Raw genomic sequence first — 21,081 nt, forward strand, 5'->3', positions numbered from 1 at the left:
GAATCATTACACCAAAGTGGACACAACAAACCGGCTTTAGCCGACTATTTCCTCTGGCTTACATATTACGCACGTATTTCATATCTAGTGCCAGAGGTTTAATAAACGACAACAATTTAATTAGCCTTAGCTGTTAGAAAAAGAATGCGATACTACCATGCATGCTCATGATCTGTCCCACATGCCACTCCATACTGGTTTAGCCTTAGGCGGGACATGACAGAGTTGGATTAATATCCGTTGAAAATCAGACGGTCGAGGCATGGTTCGATCGCTCAACTAATTGAGTTTTCATTAGTTGACCAGATCCATTTACGTGAAGTTGTTGCTTACCCTAAAATGGTGCCGTTTAGATGAATAAAATTAGACTCCATAGTAATAAATTAGGTTGGCATCTCTAGTACTCTCTAGTGATGTCTAGTGTTATAAAGTCGTTCAATCGTTAAGCTGACATAATGTTTGGAATAAAGTCAACAATGAAATTTTAGCCGTTGGGCATAAAAGAAAGAAAAAAATATTACAAGTGTTCGTTTAAAAACCTATATTCTAGAATGGTCTTATACTCAACATACGAATGTTGCATATACATGTATATATACCTTACCTCACATGTGTACATTGTCATTAATTTATTTTGTTTGGGTTAAATCGTATTCAAATTTACTTGTATATATTCATATAAAGTCCACTATTATCACATTCGCCTCGTCGGCACTTGGAAGATATTGACTACCGACAATAAAATTGTAGTTTTTTTCGTGATACTATTATAAGTCAAAGATAATGTCATATATATATATATAGCCTATTTTGACAACCAAACAAAGTGGACCATATAAGATCTCTCCAAAATCAACTCATATAAATGTTCAATAAATGGAGATAACATATACGTGTGTGGTTTAACATGTGTATCTATCTCCGCCGTACGTGATCAACTGATTTGGGCAGAGTTCATGCTCCAAGCGTTTAGGTTTAAGACATCAACACTTTGAGATCCATAATTAAAAGCAAAGAGATGTGAACTTTTCCCTATTGCCAATTTTGGATACACTCTTGAGGTAATGCATGCTCTCCCCTTTCCACCGAAACTCTCCACTACTGAATGATCAATCTACAGCAACATATAGCATGCATACACGTAAGTAAGAAGAAAATCTACAATCAAAATATTCCCCTTGATTCTGTTATAAAACAACTGCAACATTATAATGTTATGATCAGTTATTAGTACTATATATGTAATGAATAAGATCTCATCTTTATTCTCATGGTTTTTTCAAAGAACAATCCCAAAAAGGAAATTTTGTTCCTTTTTTTTTTTGTATATTTGCATGCCTTTTTCATATTTTCATAATGTAAACCTAAAGTATAAATTTGTAAATACAGCTAAATATGTGTAAAATTAATGGAGACTTAATTACCAAGGCTCTGAGAGGTATTGGTTTGTAAGGATTAATATCCACAAAAGCTCCGTAAGTCGTTTTGTCATTATCTTCCTCCAGTGAAGATCTGTCCCAATTCCCCATCACCAACAAGTCCAAAAAATTAAAAGTCAGGTTTTGGATATTTGTTTAATATTTTCAAAGGAACCCAGTCTTAGATCTAATATATGTGAGTCCTGTTGGAAATATAATATAAATATATGTGACAAAAGACTATCTAAATTAATGTACTTGATCGGGATCTTTAATCAAAGAAACGTACCTGCTTTGGTCACTGCACATGACCACGACGAATTTACCGCTGTTTTGACGGGCTTTGAAGATTCTAAAATAAACAGATGTGTACTCTTCCAAGTTCTTAGATGCCAGAACCATCAAACCGAATGGACCAAAACTAGATTTAACGGACACATTCATCTGACTACAAATCAACTGCGGATCGGTCCAACTTGGGTCTATCACATCCGCTTTCTCCAAGTCTCTCACTTTGAATAAAACCTCGACATCAGCCTGTACAATCACATGACTTTTTTAAAACCTAGTTTGCTCATACCAATATATGTTTTGAAAAATATTTATAATCAAACCTGTGCAGCTGTCACACCATAAACTTCAAGCCTAGATCCAGACTTAAGTACTTTGTTGCGTAAGTTTTTGACTTCTTTCGTACGTAATCTTTCAACTTCCCTAACCGGCCACTGAATTAATTGTTTCCCTGATCGATCAAGCCATATTTTTCTCGGAATCGTCTAATCAAGAAAGAAACGAAAATTTGATTCAATATTATATTGACTTTAGTTCATCAATTTATGAACTTTATTCTAAAAATGATTACCTGAATACCGGACCAGCCTTTCTCAACATCATCGTCAACCGACGATGACTCGTTGGTCCAACCCCACAAGATTCTCCGGCTCTTGGCCGAGTCATAAAACGTTTTCGACGCGTAATACTTCCCGTAATCGTATCTAGGAGCCGTACCGTCCATCTTAAAACCACTGTCCGGTACGAATTTGTCTTTAACCCGGTCGTACGTACCGATCGTGTAGTAGTCATGTTTCGTATCGTCCAAGCTTACTTTCAACACGTGCTTAATCTCATTAGGTTCACCAAACGAAGACGTTTCCACGCCTTTAGAACCGGACCTCGTCACCGGGAAAAAATCAGGGCATTCCCACATACCACTTCCGTCGTCGTAGTGCAACGGCTCGGGAGATTTTTCCCATTTTAGAAAGTCTTTGCTCGTGTAAGTGATCGCTAACCCACGACGGTTGATCTTGCTTCCGATGATCACTCTCCATTTCTTGTCTTGGCCTAGCCACGCGGTGGTTGGGTCACGGAACGAGCTGGCGTTGATTCCGTTAACGGCGTCAGGAGCCATCAAAGGATTTAACGTAGACTTTGTCCATTCTCGGAGATAAGGATCGGAGATATTCTTAGGTTCGGCTATGTTTTGGACCTGTTGGTTCTTGGGGTCAATTCCGGTATAGAGGATAACCGGTTTGCCATTGGGGAGAATTGTAACTGAACCGGACCAGCATCCGTTGATGTCGAATGGTTCAGATGGGAAGATAGCTGGAGGATGTGGCTCCCAGTTGATTAAGTCTGTTGACGTGGAATGAGCCCACACGATGTTACCCCACACGGCTCCCTTGGGGTTCCATTGGTAGAAAAGATGATATATTCCTTTGTATATCATAGGCCCTGCGTAAGTTTAAAAATATGTGCATATTTTATTAATCATATGGATATTATAAAAGGAACGTGCAGCGTAACATAAGGTCGACCAATGCATTAGAAAAATCAAATACACAGTTGGTATGCAGACCTATTGATGTAATCAATGTTTTAAAAAATAATAAAAATACGAGTTCCTAGGGAAAATGATCTGTCTATTGGATATGAAGAGTTGACTAAATGTTAAAAAAATGTAGGAGAAGAAGAGAAAAAAAAATCTTACCATTAGGATCTGCTCACGACCAAAGATCAATCCATTTTGTCCAAGCACGAACCAAAACGAAAAAAAAAAAAAAAAGACAAATGTTAGAGAATGATGAAAACAATATTTTGACATTGAGATTGAGGTTGATATGGCATTTTAGTTAGTGATCATACCGTTCATCCAATTTTTTGGGGGTTGAAAATGGAAACCAGTCCGGTAGGGCTGGTTTACGGAAGGAGATTCGGTGTTAGTGGTTTGGGAAAGTCTCTTGTAGACATGGTGCGAGGCTTCAAGATCGACGACATAGTTACCAATAAGTAACGTGAATAATAACCAAAGTCCAATGTTGGAGAAAACTTCTCTGGTCATTGTGTGTTTTTGTTTTTCTTACTCGTTTGATTTTTGTTTGAAGGAATGAAGATCATGTCAAATTTATAGGCAAAGGACGAGGGGCAAGCCTGTCAATATCTAAATTTGAATATTATAATTGTCAATAAAATGTTGTTGTTTCTTTGGGTTTATTGTCAATAATAATAAGTGTTATACTGCCATAAGTCAGACATCTAAAACAAGTTGTTTCCTAATTGTTTACTAAAAGTTTGAAATACGATAATATTGTTGTTGTTTCTATTGGTGATCTCTAAAGAGATGACGTAGAAAAAATAAATAAAAACCAATAACGGAAATAAAAATAACGAAATAGATTGAAGGAAGAAAAGTTACTACTATAAGAAATTTGTACAACTCTTTTTCAAAGCTAAAAGCTAAAAAGTTGTACATTTCTACGAGTAATTTTCTCATCCAAAATTTTGGTTATATCAAATTTACAGTATAAAAATATATATATATATCCACAATAAATAGCGTTTGATTTACCTTATATATATAAACAATACTGGTTAGATGTAACTTGTAAATAACTTAACAAAAAGATATTTGTAAATAAGGTTTTCCGATCTATCCCACGTTGTTGGTCAACTATTTTAGGCTATCAAAAATTAAAGTGCATTTTATAAAAGTTGTGACTATATCGAATTAATTTTTCTTCAAACATATTGACATATTGCGACAAGGCAAGGTGAACAAGTCTATTAACTACATATTGATGTTAATGATAAGAGACATCTTAATATATATATATATATATATATAAGTATATGTTAATAATAAGAACAATATAACTAAATGATCAACAACAAAAAATAATAACTAATAAAATTGCGAATTTCATGTCTTACACGGACGTCAAGAAGTCAACAACCCGAGTTAATAAGAACGTGTCTCGACTCTCCACCATCCGTCCAATCCATACACGAAGCGAGGAGATTAAACAATTGATTAAATGGAAACATAATTAAATACTTGAATATTATGGTGGAAAAGTCAAATTTTGGACTCTACCTTTGTCTCTTTGTAGTATCTATCATGCTTCATATTTCTGTACAAACTTTATATATTGACATTACTAAAAACAGACCATGCATACCAGTTGTAAGCTTCAGCTTTTAGTTACTTAAACAAATATATACCCACTGTATGAGATAATATCACCAATACCCATTGTATGAGACAGTTCTCATCACCACAGGATTTATTTACAATTATTAAAATTTAGACCATTATTTATTAATCCAATAAAAATGATTACTATTAAAAGAAAAATAGTTGTAACTCGATCGTATCATAAACCTAATATTTTATTGACAACTATAAATCTCACCACAACAACAATATAACGTTTTTATAAATTGAGGTGTCGTATTAATTGTTTGTATTTCCATCCCATACGAACCATGTGGAAGTATAAATATGCTTAATAAATATTGGCGGACCCAAAATATTGCGTCTTTTTGCGATGAAATATTTAAAACATTTGTTAGGTGAAATATATATTTAGAAAGAAAAAGAGAGGAAGGAATGGAACTGGAGAGTCTTAAGAAGACCCATATCATATTTGTGCTCTTTATCATCGAGGCTCATTGACTAGGAAAATTATGTTTGGACAAAGAAGAAAATGACATGTATAAACAAGCTCTTTCACACTTATTAGCAAGCAAGCTCGTATACTAATTTATCAAAGGAAATATACAAGCTCCTTTACTGGTGGTTGTTATGTATATCAGTGTATAGAGATTACTCAAGTATCAGGGCATCAAAGTTGACTACACACGTCCGTTCGTTTCAAGAAAATCTACACAAGTAAGCTGTAAAGGTGTTTTAAATAGCTTAGTCGCAACTTTATTAATTAATACTACTATATCTTTATGAGGTATGGAGAAATTCTGTTTTTTTTTTTGGTAAATGGATGATAACAAATGATATATACATTCCTTTTTCAGCGACAACACTCGCGAGATAGGATTGTGAGAAAAAATTACGTCTTCGAATGAAAAGTCTTTGGCGAAATCAAAACTTTTCTACATCATTCATATGTTTTCTTTACTGTTACTATGTATAAATATGCCTTTACTTTGATAATTAATTTGGAAAGTTTTTGGCTGAATATATTTCCCTGACTTTATAGCTTAGATTTGTTTATTTAATTTTTTTTTCCCGTCAACGATTTGTTTACATCTTTTTCATCAATGGAACTTTTTGTGTGTACGTATATATCCCTCCATAACTAGAGACTAGACATCATCAATAATGTTGCATATGAGGACAATGAACAAAAAAGTCAAATTGATGATCAATTTTACCATCCGGATTTTGATATCAGGATAATCGTTAATATGACACGATATCGAAAATAAAATCATAGTCATTTCTTATTATAAAAAAGGTGACGTCTGATCGTATCGGCTTTTTAGATATATGCAAATAATACAACTCTTCTTATATATAAACGAACCAGTTGAGATTTTGTTTGACCTTTTTTTTGTGGTAGGGTCCAAACTATAGATCTTCTTCTTAAACACATAGAAAATGTAAAAGCAACAAATCCAGCCGTGCACCGTCTAAACACTTTTTTGCAAACAACGACGTTTCCGTTTCTGCGTAGAACAAACCAATTTTTTGCCGGTTCAGGCCTTTCCAAATTTTGGGGGAAGGTTCTTCATTGTGTCTTCGACCATACCAGATGAAAAAAAATAGATTTACTAAACCATTGGATCACGATTGTGTTTGAAATAGTCTTGCATGCAACCCGGCCGTGCCCGGGGGCTCTCCTTTACAAAATCTAAAGTTTTGCTTTGGGTAATTTTTTGTATATAAATATCTTAAGGCCAATTTTGGGAATGATATTTTGTGAAGGGTTAAATTGTTAAATTGGGAATATTAAAATTTAAAAAATAGAAATATTCGTCCCTCCCAAAGGGAATTTGCCTCTTTCAACGGCTAAAAAAGAAACCCTAATTTTAGTCTGATAGTTTTCTTCTCCAAAGGGGCTTTCGCGTTTCCATCACGTCACTGGTAAATTCCTCTGCTGTTCCTTATAAGTCCTACAGGATAAAGGCTCTCATCACGTCCTGATTTCGATTTCGTGGTTCTGTAAACCAGACTCTTTGATTTGAGAAGCAACGCTTTGGAGATTTGCTTTGGCAACCATGGTGGCAGCTGTAAGTGATTACAGTTCTTTTTGAATCCAAGTGAAATTCGAAATTTGATATGTCCTGATGATTATTGACTGGTGTGATCGACAGAAGGAAGAAGAAGAAGAATTCATGGGAAATCTGAAACATCAACTGCTAAAACTCTTTGATACGGTGATACACTGATACCTCTCTCAAATTGACGGTTCAAGATGAACCTAGTGTTAAACCATTGGTTGAGGTTGGGAAATTTGAATATTACCAATGGTAATTGCTTGCTTCCTCCTGAATCAACATATAAAGTTCCAATGTTTTTATGTTTTTTTTCTCATGTATTGTTTGTTTTGTTTGCAGTAACAATGCAATGGCACTATGGTCCAAAGTTAAAGGAAAGGGTACCAAGTTCACTTGTCCTTTAGCCATTGCACAGGTTTGGTTTTGTTTTGAAAAATTGTCACTTTTATAGGCCCTTGTTACAAATCTCCCTTCTTGTGATGTGGTGGAATCTTGCTCAGGGCCGTCTCTACCCCATGGCAGAGTAGGCAAATGCCATGGGTCCATCCCAAATATTAAAAAATTTCTTTAAGCAAAAACGTCCAATTTTTTCAAAAAAAAAAAATTTATGAAAGGTTTTTAGGTTTTTTAAAAATTTGACAGAGGTCCCATATTTGTTTAAGACGGGACTGATCTTGCTCTGTAGCTCAACCTGGATACGTGAATGGTGGAATCATGCTATGTAGCTCAACTTGGATACGTGAATGTTATAGCTCAATGGATGACTAAGGTGATGATCAGCGCTCATGTTTTATTCCTCACTTTTGTGTACTCATTCACTAGTATTCGTATATTTAACATCATTGTATTTATTCTAATCTTATCTGCAGAGCATTGAAAATATGCTTATCAATGGGATTGAGACATGGGCGCCTACTCTTTTGGTTAAGAGAGCTGTTGTTGATTTTCCTCCCCAAACATTGCGAAGAAAATGCGTATTGGCCATCTAAGGTCAACTATCATCGGTGACACGATAGCTCGTAGTATGCTGGAGTACTCAAATGTGGAAGTTCTGCGCAGAAACCATGTTGGTGACTGGGGAACACATGTAGCTAAACGACAACGATTTAAAAGCCTAAGCTGTTGGAAATAATAAAGGCCATACTACCATCAACCCTGCATGCTATCTGTCCCACATGTCGATCCATACTGGTTTACCCTTAGGCGGGACATGACAGAGTTGGATTAGTATCCGTTGAAAATCGTACGGTCGAGAGGCATGGCTCGATCGCTCAACGAATTGAGTTTTAATTAGTTGACCAGATCCATTGACGTGAAGTTGTTAATTACCCTAAATGGCGCCGTTTAGATGAATAAAAGTAAACTCCATTGTAATAAATAAGGTTGTCATCTCTACTCTCTAGTGATGTCTAGTGTTATAAATTCGTTCAGTCGTGAAGCTTACTTAATGTTAAAATAAAATTTAACTATTAAATTTCAGCCATTGGGCATATATAAAACTATAAACGAAAGAAAAAAAATTACAAGTGTTGGTTTAAAAACCTATATCTTAGATGTCATGTACTCGACGTACACATATTGCATATACATACCTCACGTCACATGTATACACATTGGTATTTATTTTGTTGGGGCCAAATCGTATTCAAATTTACTTGTATATATTCATATAAAGTCCACTGTTATCACTTTCGCCTCGTCGGCACTTGGAAGATATTGACTACCGACCAGAATTGTAGTTTTTTACAGAGTGAAAACGATACTATAATAAGTCAAATAAAATTAATGTCATATATATAGCCTTTTTTGACAACCAAACAAAGTGGACCATATAAGATCTCTCCAATGTACAATACAAATGTTCAATAAATGGAAATATATACACATATAGGTATGTGGATTAACATGTGTATCTATATCCGCCGTACGTGATCAACTGATTTGGGCAGAGTTCATGCTCCAAGCGTTTAGGTTTAAGACATCAACACTTTGAGATCCATAATTAAAAGCAAAGAGATGTGAACTTTTCCCTATTGCCAATTTTGGATACACTCTTGAGGTAATGCATGCTCTCCCCTTTCCACCGAAGCTCTCCACTACTGAATGATCAATCTACAACAACACCATATAACATACACTTAAAAAAAAAAACAATCTGCAATCAAAATATTCCCCTTGATTCTGGTATTAAATCATTGCAACATTATAATGTTTTGATCAGTTATTAATAGTATATAATGAATAAAATCTCTTAAATATTTTCATGGTTTTTCAAAGAATATTCCCAAAAAGGAAGGTTTTTTAAATAGTTGCATGCCGTATTAATATTTTCTTAAATGTAAACATAAAGTATAAATTAATTGTATATACAGCTAAATATGTGTAAAATGGAGACTTAATTACCAAGGCTCTGAGAGGTATTGGTTTGTAAGGATTAATATCCACAAAAGCTCCGTAAGTCGTTTTGTCGTTATCTTCCTCCAGTGAAGATCTGTCCCAATTCCACATCACCAAAACAAGTCCAAAAATATAAAAGTCAGGTTTTGGATATTTTTTTAATATTTTCAAAGGATTTTAGTCTTAGATCTATATGTGTGTGAGCGAGTTCTGTTGGAAATATAATGTAAATATTTGTGATTAATCAAAGAAACTTACCTGCTTTGGTCACTGCACATGACCACGACGAATTTACCGCTGTTTTGACGGGCTTTGAAGATTCTAAAATAAACAGATGTGTACTCTTCCAAGTTCTTAGATGCCAGAACCATCAAACCGAATGGACCAAAACTAGATTTAACGGACACATTCATCTGACTACAAATCAACTGCGGATCGGTCCAACTTGGGTCTATCACATCCGCTTTCTCCAAGCCTCTTACTTTGAATAAAACCTCCACATCCGCCTGTACAATCACAAGAATACTGTCAAAAAAATAATTTTCTCAGACCAATGTTGTTTTAATTTTTTTTAATAATCAAACCTGTGCAGCTGTCACACCAGAGACTTCAAGCCTAGATCCAGACTTTAGTACTTCGTTGCGTAAGTTTTTGACTTCTTTCGTACGTAATCCTTTAACTTCCCTAACGGGCCACTGAATTAATTGTTTCCCTGATCGATCAAGCCATATTTTTCTCGGAATCGTCTAATCAAGAAAGAAACGAAAATTTGATTCAATATTATATTGACTTTAGTTCATCAATTTATGAACTTTATTCTAAAAATGATTACCTGAATACCGGACCAGCCTTTCTCAACATCATCGTCAACCGACGATGACTCGTTGGTCCAACCCCACAAGATTCTCCGGCTCTTGGCCGAGTCATAAAACGTTTTCGACGCGTAATACTTCCCGTAATCGTATCTAGGAGCCGTACCGTCCATCTTAAAACCACTGTCCGGTACGAATTTGTCTTTAACCCGGTCGTACGTACCGATCGTGTAGTAGTCATGTTTCGTATCGTCCAAGCTTACTTTCAACACGTGCTTAATCTCATTAGGTTCACCAAACGAAGACGTTTCCACGCCTTTAGAACCGGACCTCGTCACCGGGAAAAAATCAGGGCATTCCCACATACCACTTCCGTCGTCGTAGTGCAACGGCTCGGGAGATTTTTCCCATTTTAGAAAGTCTTTGCTCGTGTAAGTGATCGCTAACCCACGACGGTTGATCTTGCTTCCGATGATCACTCTCCATTTCTTGTCTTGGCCTAGCCACGCGGTGGTTGGGTCACGGAACGAGCTGGCGTTGATTCCGTTAACGGCGTCAGGAGCCATCAAAGGATTTAACGTAGACTTTGTCCATTCTCGGAGATAAGGATCGGAGATATTCTTAGGTTCGGCTATGTTTTGGACCTGTTGGTTCTTGGGGTCAATTCCGGTATAGAGGATAACCGGTTTGCCATTGGGGAGAATTGTAACTGAACCGGACCAGCATCCGTTGATGTCGAATGGTTCAGATGGGAAGATAGCTGGAGGATGTGGCTCCCAGTTGATTAAGTCTGTTGACGTGGAATGAGCCCACACGATGTTACCCCACACGGCTCCCTTGGGGTTCCATTGGTAGAAAAGATGATATATTCCTTTGTATATCATAGGCCCTGCGTAAGTTTAAAAATATGTGCATATTTTATTAATCATATGGATATTATAAAAGGAACGTGCAGCGTAACATAAGGTCGACCAATACATTAGAAAAAACTAATATACAGTCGGTATGCTGAGTTGCTGACCTATTGATGTAATTTAATGTTTTAGAGAACAATAAATAAACGAGTTTCTAGGGAAATGATTTGTCTATTGGATATGAAGAGTTGACTAAAAGTTTCAAAATTGTAGGAGAAGAAGAGGAAAAAAAATCTTACCATTAGGATCTGCTCACAACCAAAGATCAATCCAAATTGTCCAAGGTACGAACCAAAACGAAAAGAAATAAACAAGACAAATGTTAGAGAGTGATAAAAACAATATTTTGGCATTGCCATTGAGGTTGATATGGCATTTTAGTTAGTCATACCGTTCATCCAATTTTTTGGGGGTTGAAAATGGAAACCGGTCCGGTAGCGCTGGTTTACGGAAGGAGATTCGGTGTTAGTGCTTTGGGAAAGTCTCTCGTAGACATGGTGCGAGGCTTCAAGATCGACGACATAGTTACCAATAAGTAACGTGAATAATAACGAAAGTCCAATGTTGGAGAAAACTTCTCTGGTCATTGTGTGTTTTTGTTTTTCTTACTGGTTTGGTTTTTGTTTGAAGGAATGGATCATGTCAAATTTACAGGCAAAGGACGAGGGCAAGCCTATCAATATCTAAATTTGAATATAATATTTGTCCAAAAAAAGTTGTTGTTTCTTTGGGTTTGTTGTCAATAATAGTAAATGTTATACTGCCATAAGTCAGACATCTAAATCAAGTTGTTAATGTTTCCTAAGAGCATATGTATTGGGGATTTTTCACAAAAATTTCTCACTTAAAAAATAAATAATAAAATATAGTATAATAAATTTTTATTATAAGAGTTTTTCATTAAAGCTTTGTTGGTAGAAAAAAAAATATTATTTGAGAATTTCTGAGAAACTTTTTCTCTTGTTTTGAGAAACTTTTGTAGTAAAAAATTATTATTTTATATTTTATTATTTTTTTTGGTTAGTGAGAAATTTGCTGAGAAACTAACCAATGCACATGACCTAATTGTTTACTGAAAAATTGAAATACAATAGTTTTGTTGGTAGAAAAAAAACAATCAATAAAAGCAGGGAAATAGATTGAAGGAACAACAAGTACTATACCAAATCGTATTGTATAACTTTTTTTTACGGCTAAAAGGTTGTACACTTCTACAAATAATTTTCTCACCCAAAATTTGATCATTTCAAATTTACAGTGTAAAGATATATATTCACAATTAGTAGCGTTTTGGTTTACATGATAGAAACAATACTGGTTAGATGTAACTTGTAAGTTAAAATTTTACAAAAAGATATTTGTAAATAAGTTTTTTTCCGACTTATCCCACGTTGTTTACTCAACTATTTTAGGCTATCAAAAGTTCATTTTATAAAAGTTCTATGATGATATCAGGTTCAAAATATGCTTATGGCGAGTCTAACATTTCGAATTAATTTTGCTTTAAATCATACTATATCATATTGACATATGTGAAAAGGTAAGGTGCACAATTATATAACTATATACTGATGGTTATAATAAGAGACATCTAATATATATATATATATGTTAATGATAATCATATATTAACAATATAACTAAAATATCAACAACAGACAACAATAACAAATAAAATTGCGAATTTCATGTTTTACACGGACGTCAAGTAGTCAACAACCCGAGTTAATAAGAACGTGTCACCACTCTCCACCATCCGTCCAATCAATACACGAGGCGAAGAGATTAAATAATTGATTAAATGGAAAACGTTATTAAATACTTGAATATTATTATAGTGGAAAAGTCAAATTTTGGACTCTACCTTTGTCCCTTTGTAGTATCATGCTTCACATTTCTGTACAAAACTTTATATTTTGACATTACTAAAAACAGACCATGCATACCAGTTGTAAGCTTCAACTTTTAGTTACTTAAACCAATATATACCCTTTTTGACCCAAAAAAAAAAAAACCAATGTATACCCATTGTATGAAATAATTTCACAAATACCCATTGTATGAGACAGTTTTCATCACCAAAATATTCATCTACAATTGTTAGCATTTAGACCATTTTTTATTAATCCAATAAAAATGATTATTATAAGAAAATTAGTTGTTAACTCAATCGTATCATATCCTAATTTTATTTTGTTAACTAATCTCACCACAACAACAAATATAACGATTTTTAAAATTGAGGTGTCGTATTATATATATATATATATATATAACATTAATTTGTATTTCCATCCCATACGAACCATATGTGGAAGTATAAATATCGTTAATAAATATTGGCGGACCCAAAATATTGCGTCTTTTTGTGATAAAATATTTAAAACATTTTTTAGGTAAAATATATATTAAGAAAGAAAAAGAGAGGAAGGAATGGAACTGGAGTCCTTAAGAAGACCCATATCATGTTTGTGCTCTTTATCATAGAGAACGGCGAATTGACAAGGAAAATTAATGACATTGTATAAACAAGCTCTTTCACACTTATTAGCAAGCAAGCTCGTATACTAATTTATCAAAGGAAATATACAAGCTCCTTTACTGGTGGTTTTTCTTTGTATGAGTGTATAGAGATTACCCAAGTATCAGGGCATCAAAGTTGACTACACACATCCGTTCGTTTCAAGAAAATCTACACAAGTAAGCTGTAAAGGTGTTTTAAATAGCTTAGTCGCAACTTTATTAATTAATACTACTATATCTTTATGAGGTATGGATAATAACAAATGATATATACATTCCTTTTTCAGCGACAACACTCGCGAGATAGGATTTTGAGAAAAAATTACGTCTTCGAATGAAAAGTCTTTGGCGAAACCAAAACTTTTCTACATCATTCATATGTTTTCTTTAATGTTACTATTTACAAATATGTCTTTACTTTGATAATTAATTTGGAAAGATTTTGGCTGAATATATTTCACTCTAACTATATATAGCTTAGAATTTTGATCTAAAAATTCATTTTTATTAAAATCTTTTTTTTTCCGTCAACGATTTGTTTACATCTTTTTCATCAATGGACCTTTTTGTGTGTGTACCTATATTATCCCTCCATAACTAGAGACTAGACATCATCAATAATGTTGCATATGAGGACAATGAACAAAAAAGTCAAATTGATGATCAATTTTACCATTCGGATTTTGATAACAGGATAATTGTTGATATCTTGACACGATATCGAAAATAAAATCATAGTCATTTCTTATTATTAAAAAAGTGACGTCTGATCATATCGGCTTATTAGTTATATGCAAATAATACAACTCTTCTTATATAAAGGAACCATTTGAGATTTTGTTTGAGCTTTTTTTTTGTTGGGGTCCAAACTAGAGATCTTCTTCTAAAAGCAACAAATCCAGCCGTACACCGTCTAAACATTTTTTTGCAAACAACGATGTTTCAATTTCTCCGTAAAACAAACCAAAAACTCGATTTATGGCGCGGGTTCAGGCCTTTCCAATTTTTCGGGGAAGGTTCGTCATCATGTCTTCGATCGAACCAGATGAAAAAAATAGATTTTACTAAACCGCCATTGGATCACGTTTGTGTTTAAAACAGTGCCTGGCGCTCCTTTACAAAATCTAAAGTTTTGCTTAGGGTAATTTTCTGTAATATAAATATCTTTAGACCAATTTTGGGAATGATATTTTGTGAAGGGTTAAATTGTTAAATTGGGAATATTAAAAAACTAGAAATATTCGTCCCTTTCAACCGTTCAAAGAAACCCTAATTTTAATTTCGTCTGATCGTTTTCTCTTCCAAAGGAGCTTTCGTGTTTCCATCACGTCACTGGTAAATTCCTCTGTTCTTCCTTATAAGGCCTACAGGTTAGAGACTCTCATCACGTCCAGATCTCGATTTCGCGGTTCTGTAAACCAGAATCTCGGATTTGAAAAGCAACGCTTTGGAGATTTGCTTTGGCAAATATTACGGAGAGTATTGTGGATAACAACGAATCATTGTGATATATAGTCCTATTATGTTTAGAGTCCTATTGTGATAAGGTTTAAGTCTCGATATCTTAGGACTTCGAGTCTATCTTATCTTGTGTTGAGTCCGGTCTGTATAAGTCAAGGTTAATCAATAAAGCAAGTCAGTTTGATATCTAATTCTTCAAAGGTATCATAGCCAAGATCATAAATTTCTCTAAAATTTTTTTCAACCATGGTGGCAGCTGTAAGTGATTACAGTTCTTTTTGAATCCAAGTGAAATTCGAAATTAGATATGTCATGATGGTTTTTGATTGGTGTGATCGACAAAAGGAAGAAGAAGAAGAATCCATGGGAAATCTGAAACATCAACTGGTTAAGCTCTTTGACGCTTCTCTGAAATTAACGGTTCCAGATGAACCTAGTGTTAAACCCTTGGTTGAGGTTGGGAAATATGAAGACTACCAATGGTAATTGCTTTCTTCCTCTTGAATCAATATATAAAGTTCCAATCTTTTTGTGTTTTGTTTTCTCATGTATATATTGTTTATTTTTGTTTGCAGTAACAATGCAATGTCACTATGGTCTAAAGTTAAAGGAAAGGGTACTAAGTTCAGTCGTCCTGTAGCTATTGCAGAGGTTTGGTTTTTTATTGGTCTTTAGAAATTTCGTGTGTTTTTTATTTTGATTCTTATCAGAACTTTTGAAATTTGTTAGGCCCTTGTTACAAATCTCCCTACTTGTGATATGGTGGAATCATGCTCTGTAGCTCAACCTTGATACGTGAATGTTGTACTCTCAGCTCAATGGATGGCTAAGGTAATGATCAGCGCTCATGTTTTATTCCTCACTTTTGTGTGTACTCATTCACTAGTATTCGTATATTTAACATCATTGTTTTTATTCTAATCTTATCTGCAGAGCATTGAGAATATGCTTATCAATGGGATTGAGACATGGGCGCCTAATCTTTCGGTTAAGATAGCTGTAGTTGATTTTTCCTCTCCAAACATTGCTAAGAAAATGTATGTTGGCCATCTACGGTCAACTATCATCGGTGACACGATAGCTCGCATGCTTGAGTACTCTAATGTTGAAGTTCTGCGCAGAAACCATGTTGGTGACTGGGGAACACAGGTAGCTACATTTTTCTGCTCTTTGAATGATTTCTAATCAAGACCTTGAAACCAAGTGTTGTTTTATTGTTGTTGGTGTTCCAATATTTATCAAAGATGTAAAAGCTGTTTCAATTTGCAGTTTGGCATGTTGATTGAGTACCTCTTTGAGAAGTTTCCAGATAGTGCGACAGAGACAGAAATTGAAAATATTCAGGTCAGCTGTTTTTACAGTACTACTTCCTTATGTACCAGTATTGATAAGCTATGCTTAATTTTATGTGAATATCAAAGCTATTCAGTTCTTAACTATTAGATGTCATCTTATAGGCGTTATACAAACCATCAAAAATGAAATTTGATGCGGATCCAGACTTTAAAACAAAAGGCACAGAAGGCTGTGGTCCGTCTACAGGTAACACTACTAGTCTCCTAACCTGAATCACTGGTGTGTTTTTCCGTCTGGTAGTGTCTCAATATGTAGTTTGTCTTTTTTTCTTAGTTATTTACGTTAATTCTGTGCAGAGTGAAGATCCTGTATACCACAAGACTTGGGAAAAGCTTTGTGAAATCAGCCGTAAGGATTATGCTGAGATTTATCAACGCCTTCGAGTTGAGCTTGAAGAAAAGGTAAGCGCATAGTTGGACATATTCTAATATAAATTTGAGTCAGGATGGGAAATAGATGGATGGATGGCTAATGAGACATTACATTATTTCATGACGGGGGGAAAGCTCTTACAAACCTTATATTGCTAACATGATTGAGGAACTGAATAGAAAAGGTTTAGTTGAAGAAAGTGATGGTGCCCAAGTGATGTTCATCAAAGACTTCAAGACCCCATGCATGCTTGTAAAGAGTGATGGTGCCCAAGTGATGTTCATCAAAGACTTCAAGACCCCATGCATGCTTGTAAAGAGTGATGGTGGTTTTACCTATGATATGAGATCCGGATTTTAGTTAGCAATCTTTGGAATATATATTTCAACTATTAAGACTTTTGGTGTTTGTATCTGCTTAAGTGTGTGACTTAATCTAAACTTTCACTTTAATCAATGAGTTTATATACTGATGTAAGAGTCTGCTTGGTCTAGGTATCGGCTTAATGAAGAGAAAGCTGAGTGGATTATTTATGTGACCGATGCTGGCCAGCAGGAGCACTTTGACAGATTCTTCAAAGTAGGTTTGATGAATAAGTATTTTACGACTTGTGAAATGCTCTGTTTTAATTTAAACTGTCAATCTTAACTGTGGTTATCTTGTCACTCTGAATCAGGCTGCCAGACAGGTAGGTTGGCTTCCAGAAAATGATGAAACTTGCCCTAGAGTTAGCCATGTTAAATTTGGTGTAGTCAAGGGGGAAGATGGGAAGCGGTTTAGAAATCGTGATAGAGAAATAGTCCCTCTAGCTGATTTGCTGGATGAGGCCAAGACTCGCAGTAAAGCTGCCCTTATTGAGCGTGGTATCTTACTTTACGTCATCACTCTCTACGTTTTTTTGAATTGTTGAAACATTAACTTCTTGTGTTCTTATTCATTCTTTTATATGTTGTCCACTCGGCTCTAGCTAAGGACAAAGAATGGACACCAGAGGAGCTGTACCAAACAGCAGAGGCAATTGGATATGGTGTGGTGAAGTAAGTCTCATCTCTATTCTACTTTTATCTTCTGACTTTTTAAGGCTGATCAAATTTGATGAATATTTTTATGCTACAGCTAACTTAATGTTATGTTTAATTTTATTTCAAGGTATGCGGACATGAAGAAAAACATATCGACAGATTATAGATTCAGCTATGATGAAATGCTTAGTGACAAGGTACTGGAATTTGGCAGCTAGTCTACATATTTGTATTATGCAGGTATCTACACATGCTTAATTGCTTACTAAATATTTGATCGTATGTCATGAGCAGGAAAATACAGCCGTTTACCTTCTTTACGCTCATGCTCGGATCTGTTCAATCATCCAGAAGTCAGGCAAAGACATAGATGAGCTGAAAAGGGTATTTTAGCTGCATGAACTCAAAACCACTTAATACTACTCATTGTTCCTCTTTTGGTTTGTGTAATGTGCTGTAATACTTATCTTGACACCTATTATATTTCAGACAGGAAATTTAGTATTGGATCATGCTAATGAAAGAGCACTGGGGCTTCACTTGCTTCAGTTTGCCGAGGTAAAAACACATGCTAATTAGATAGTTCTTTTCATAATCCACTTATTTTTTTCTTGGTAAAAAAGATGAATAATTGATATCCATGTGAATGATTTGCAGACGGTTGAGGAAGCATACAAAAAATTGTTACCACACATGCTGTGCGAGTACCTCTACGATTTATCTGAACACTATACCAAATTCTACTCCACTTGTCAGGTGAGTACATTCCCAATATTCTACTTAACTATTTAAAGATTGTGATATTAGACTGCATAATCAACAACCATATCGTTCTAATCTTTCACTTGAAACATTAAACATTTACAGGTCAATGGTTCAGCAGAGGAAACAAGCCGTCTCCTACTTTGTGAAGCAACGGCCATAGTCATGCGGAAATGCTTCCACCTTCTTGAAATCACTCCTGTTTACAAGATCTGATACATCACACCGCAACTAAACGATCTAGAAGGCAAAATACTTAGAAAGCCTTTCTTTAGCTTTTAACTTTTTCTGTTCTCATTCAGGTATGTAAGAAAAGCAGTCTAACAACATTCTATAGGCAAAAAAATTGGGTATTTGCTTACAGTATAAACCGAATTCTCAATGCGGTCTCCTTTGAGAACCTCCCCCAAATTCTCAGCATTGTTCAAATAGTAGGTAGTCATAAGAGAAGTTGTGTCTTGGTGGACGACAATTTGTTCTTTTTAACATAAAGAGGATCACCCTGTTCGACCAGACAAAAATAACAAATCAAGAGGAACAGCCACGATACTACTAGTAAAGCAAAAAAAGATGTGAAAACACAAGTTTCAAGTGCAGATCCATGGATTTGCTGACATTTTAATGCATTATCACATCAAATTAAGTCAATGGACCTTTTGAAGTTTGAAATGCATAATCAGTAACAATATCTTAAATTTTAGTCATGACTTCAGCCAAGAAATCGAAATGGTTCAAGAATCTGTAAATCTCATAGATAGATTCCACTAGGCGAAAGACAAGGAAATCTAAACAATCAGATACACAGAGGAAGGATCTTTCATTAGAAACACAGATCTCTACATCTCATATTGACACTTCAAAATACTCACACGACCCTCTCTCTCTCTCCACACATGACGGTGCCACTTTCGTTTCCGTATATCACAGAACTTCAAACTTGAAGTTTCTGTGTTCTCAACGAATTTCATCAACCCACTCAAATAGTAGCTAGCTACCAACACAAACGGTGACAAAATTTTCAACGAGAGGTAAATGAAACCACACGACAAAAGAGAATATAACCCAGACCCATAAAACCTAGATCGAGCTTCTTATTGAAATCCTCCTTGTATTGTACTCCTTCAACTATATATATAAAACCGGTATTAAACAAAACAAAAAAGTAGCCCGTAGCAAATTAAAAAAAGAAAGCGTTTTTATTTAACAAAGATGACGAGAATATACGATGTCGTTTCAATGTTTGTGATAGCTTACAAATTAGAAAGTGTAGAAATAAGATATTTAAAAAAAAAAAAAAAAGTAAATGTTATTTATCTTTTGTCAACTTAAGAGCAAAAGATTTGAAATAATTTCCATTAATTGTATGACATTTGTTGATCTTTTCTTTGACATTTGTTATGCTGGGAACATAGAGAATAATATTATTGGGAATTTAGGATTGCAATATCTTATGCAGATCACTCATTTCTAGACAAGAATTTAGATTTTGTACTACATTATTAAACTCCAAAATTAAATGTGAATTACATAAGTGTTTTAACTGCTTTAAAAATCCAGAATTAAGAAGCTTCATGTCTAAGCAAAGAGAGATATTGGTTGTGATGCTTAAGTTTGTGCAAGTTATAATATGGCTTGATTTACTCTCAAGAAATAACTTAAGCTTTAAATTTTCTATAAAATATAAATCCCATGAATGATTTATATTTCATTAAGTAAAGTTAGTTGATGATTATTATAATGACATTAATACACAGAAATTTTTTAAAAGTTAGTTGATCTTTTTCTTTTTTTTTTTTGACATAATGTACAAATGCATTTGTAAACAGAAATATATTCATGATTAAGGTAATTACTTCTTCCATTTCGTTAATAAATTAGTAACTCGATAAATCAATTAAAAAAATTTGATTCTAAACTTTTTTTTTGGTTCAATTTATTTATCAAGAAATTTTAAAAATCATAGTCTTCATGTTATTAATTTAAATGATATTAAGAGTCCACAAATGCAAAATTTAATAAAATTGTTAAATAAGTGACAATTTTACTACTTCCAAATTTTTTTAACATAACATAAAATGTGGAAACATTTGAATTTGACAAAATGAGTAATATATAATAACAAAAGCTTTTACCTAACATATAGGTATATAATTCTCACCATACTACTTATAACCTTATCTCCCCGTTTGGTTCATTTATGTTTATTTTAAATATATTTTCCTACCGAAAGTAGTGTGATAAATTAGATATGATTTAAAGATTACCAATCAAAATAATAAATTAACGATCAAGAGATCACACAATCCATAACAAAACCTTACACATGATTGTGGCTTTGCAGAATAATTTGCGGGAAGTCAGTTATACAATCACTCACTCATACATACTGCACAAAAAGTGTTCCAACATTAAGTCAAAGACATCACATTTGATTTTATATAACCTGAATTTGTCTATATTATTCAGCTGCTTTGTCCGAATGGGTGAGAATTCTTTTCATACTTCTGCTTTTGATGTTAAGTCGTCTCAA

The 21,081-nt window shown here is 34.3% G+C and overlaps 2 protein-coding genes and 1 pseudogene across 2 annotated transcripts; 1 reads left to right on the plus strand and 2 right to left on the minus strand.

Annotated features, from left to right (window-relative positions):
* LOC104778450 (beta-fructofuranosidase, insoluble isoenzyme CWINV1) lies at window positions 740-3,779 on the minus strand. Its single transcript, XM_010502902.1, has 7 exons — window positions 3,561-3,779; window positions 3,406-3,414; window positions 2,281-3,149; window positions 2,033-2,194; window positions 1,708-1,955; window positions 1,425-1,512; window positions 740-1,114 (listed from the first exon to the last, which is right to left on the minus strand). Exons 1-7 carry the CDS (start codon window positions 3,754-3,756, stop codon window positions 935-937), a joined length of 1,752 nt encoding a protein of 583 aa, XP_010501204.1. The 5' UTR covers window positions 3,757-3,779; the 3' UTR covers window positions 740-934.
* LOC104778457 (beta-fructofuranosidase, insoluble isoenzyme CWINV1-like) lies at window positions 8,752-11,679 on the minus strand. The gene is made up of 7 exons (XM_010502915.2): window positions 11,447-11,679; window positions 11,295-11,303; window positions 10,162-11,030; window positions 9,914-10,075; window positions 9,588-9,835; window positions 9,336-9,423; window positions 8,752-9,044 (listed from the first exon to the last, which is right to left on the minus strand). Exons 1-7 carry the CDS (start codon window positions 11,640-11,642, stop codon window positions 8,865-8,867), a joined length of 1,752 nt encoding a protein of 583 aa, XP_010501217.1. The 5' UTR covers window positions 11,643-11,679; the 3' UTR covers window positions 8,752-8,864.
* Window positions 14,480-18,921, plus strand: LOC104778466 (annotated as a pseudogene).

Source organism: Camelina sativa, chromosome 1 (genome assembly GCF_000633955.1).
Source record: "Camelina sativa cultivar DH55 chromosome 1, Cs, whole genome shotgun sequence".
In the NCBI taxonomy this organism is placed as follows: Eukaryota; Viridiplantae; Streptophyta; class Magnoliopsida; order Brassicales; family Brassicaceae; genus Camelina; species Camelina sativa.

Excerpts from the sequence above, each read along its gene's own strand:
- LOC104778450 (XM_010502902.1), bottom strand. The coding sequence starts at position 3,756 with ATGACCAGAGAAGTTTTCTCCAACATTGGACTTTGGTTATTATTCACG. Across the intron at positions 2,195-2,280 it reads AAGGCTGGTCCGGTATTCAG|ACGATTCCGAGAAAAATATG; the intron begins GTAATCATTTTT and ends TTTCTTGATTAG. Across the intron at positions 1,956-2,032 it reads ATGGTGTGACAGCTGCACAG|GCTGATGTCGAGGTTTTATT; the intron begins GTTTGATTATAA and ends GTGATTGTACAG.
- LOC104778457 (XM_010502915.2), bottom strand. The coding sequence starts at position 11,642 with ATGACCAGAGAAGTTTTCTCCAACATTGGACTTTCGTTATTATTCACG. Across the intron at positions 10,076-10,161 it reads AAGGCTGGTCCGGTATTCAG|ACGATTCCGAGAAAAATATG; the intron begins GTAATCATTTTT and ends TTTCTTGATTAG. Across the intron at positions 9,045-9,335 it reads CAATACCTCTCAGAGCCTTG|ATTGATCATTCAGTAGTGGA; the intron begins GTAATTAAGTCT and ends GTGTTGTTGTAG.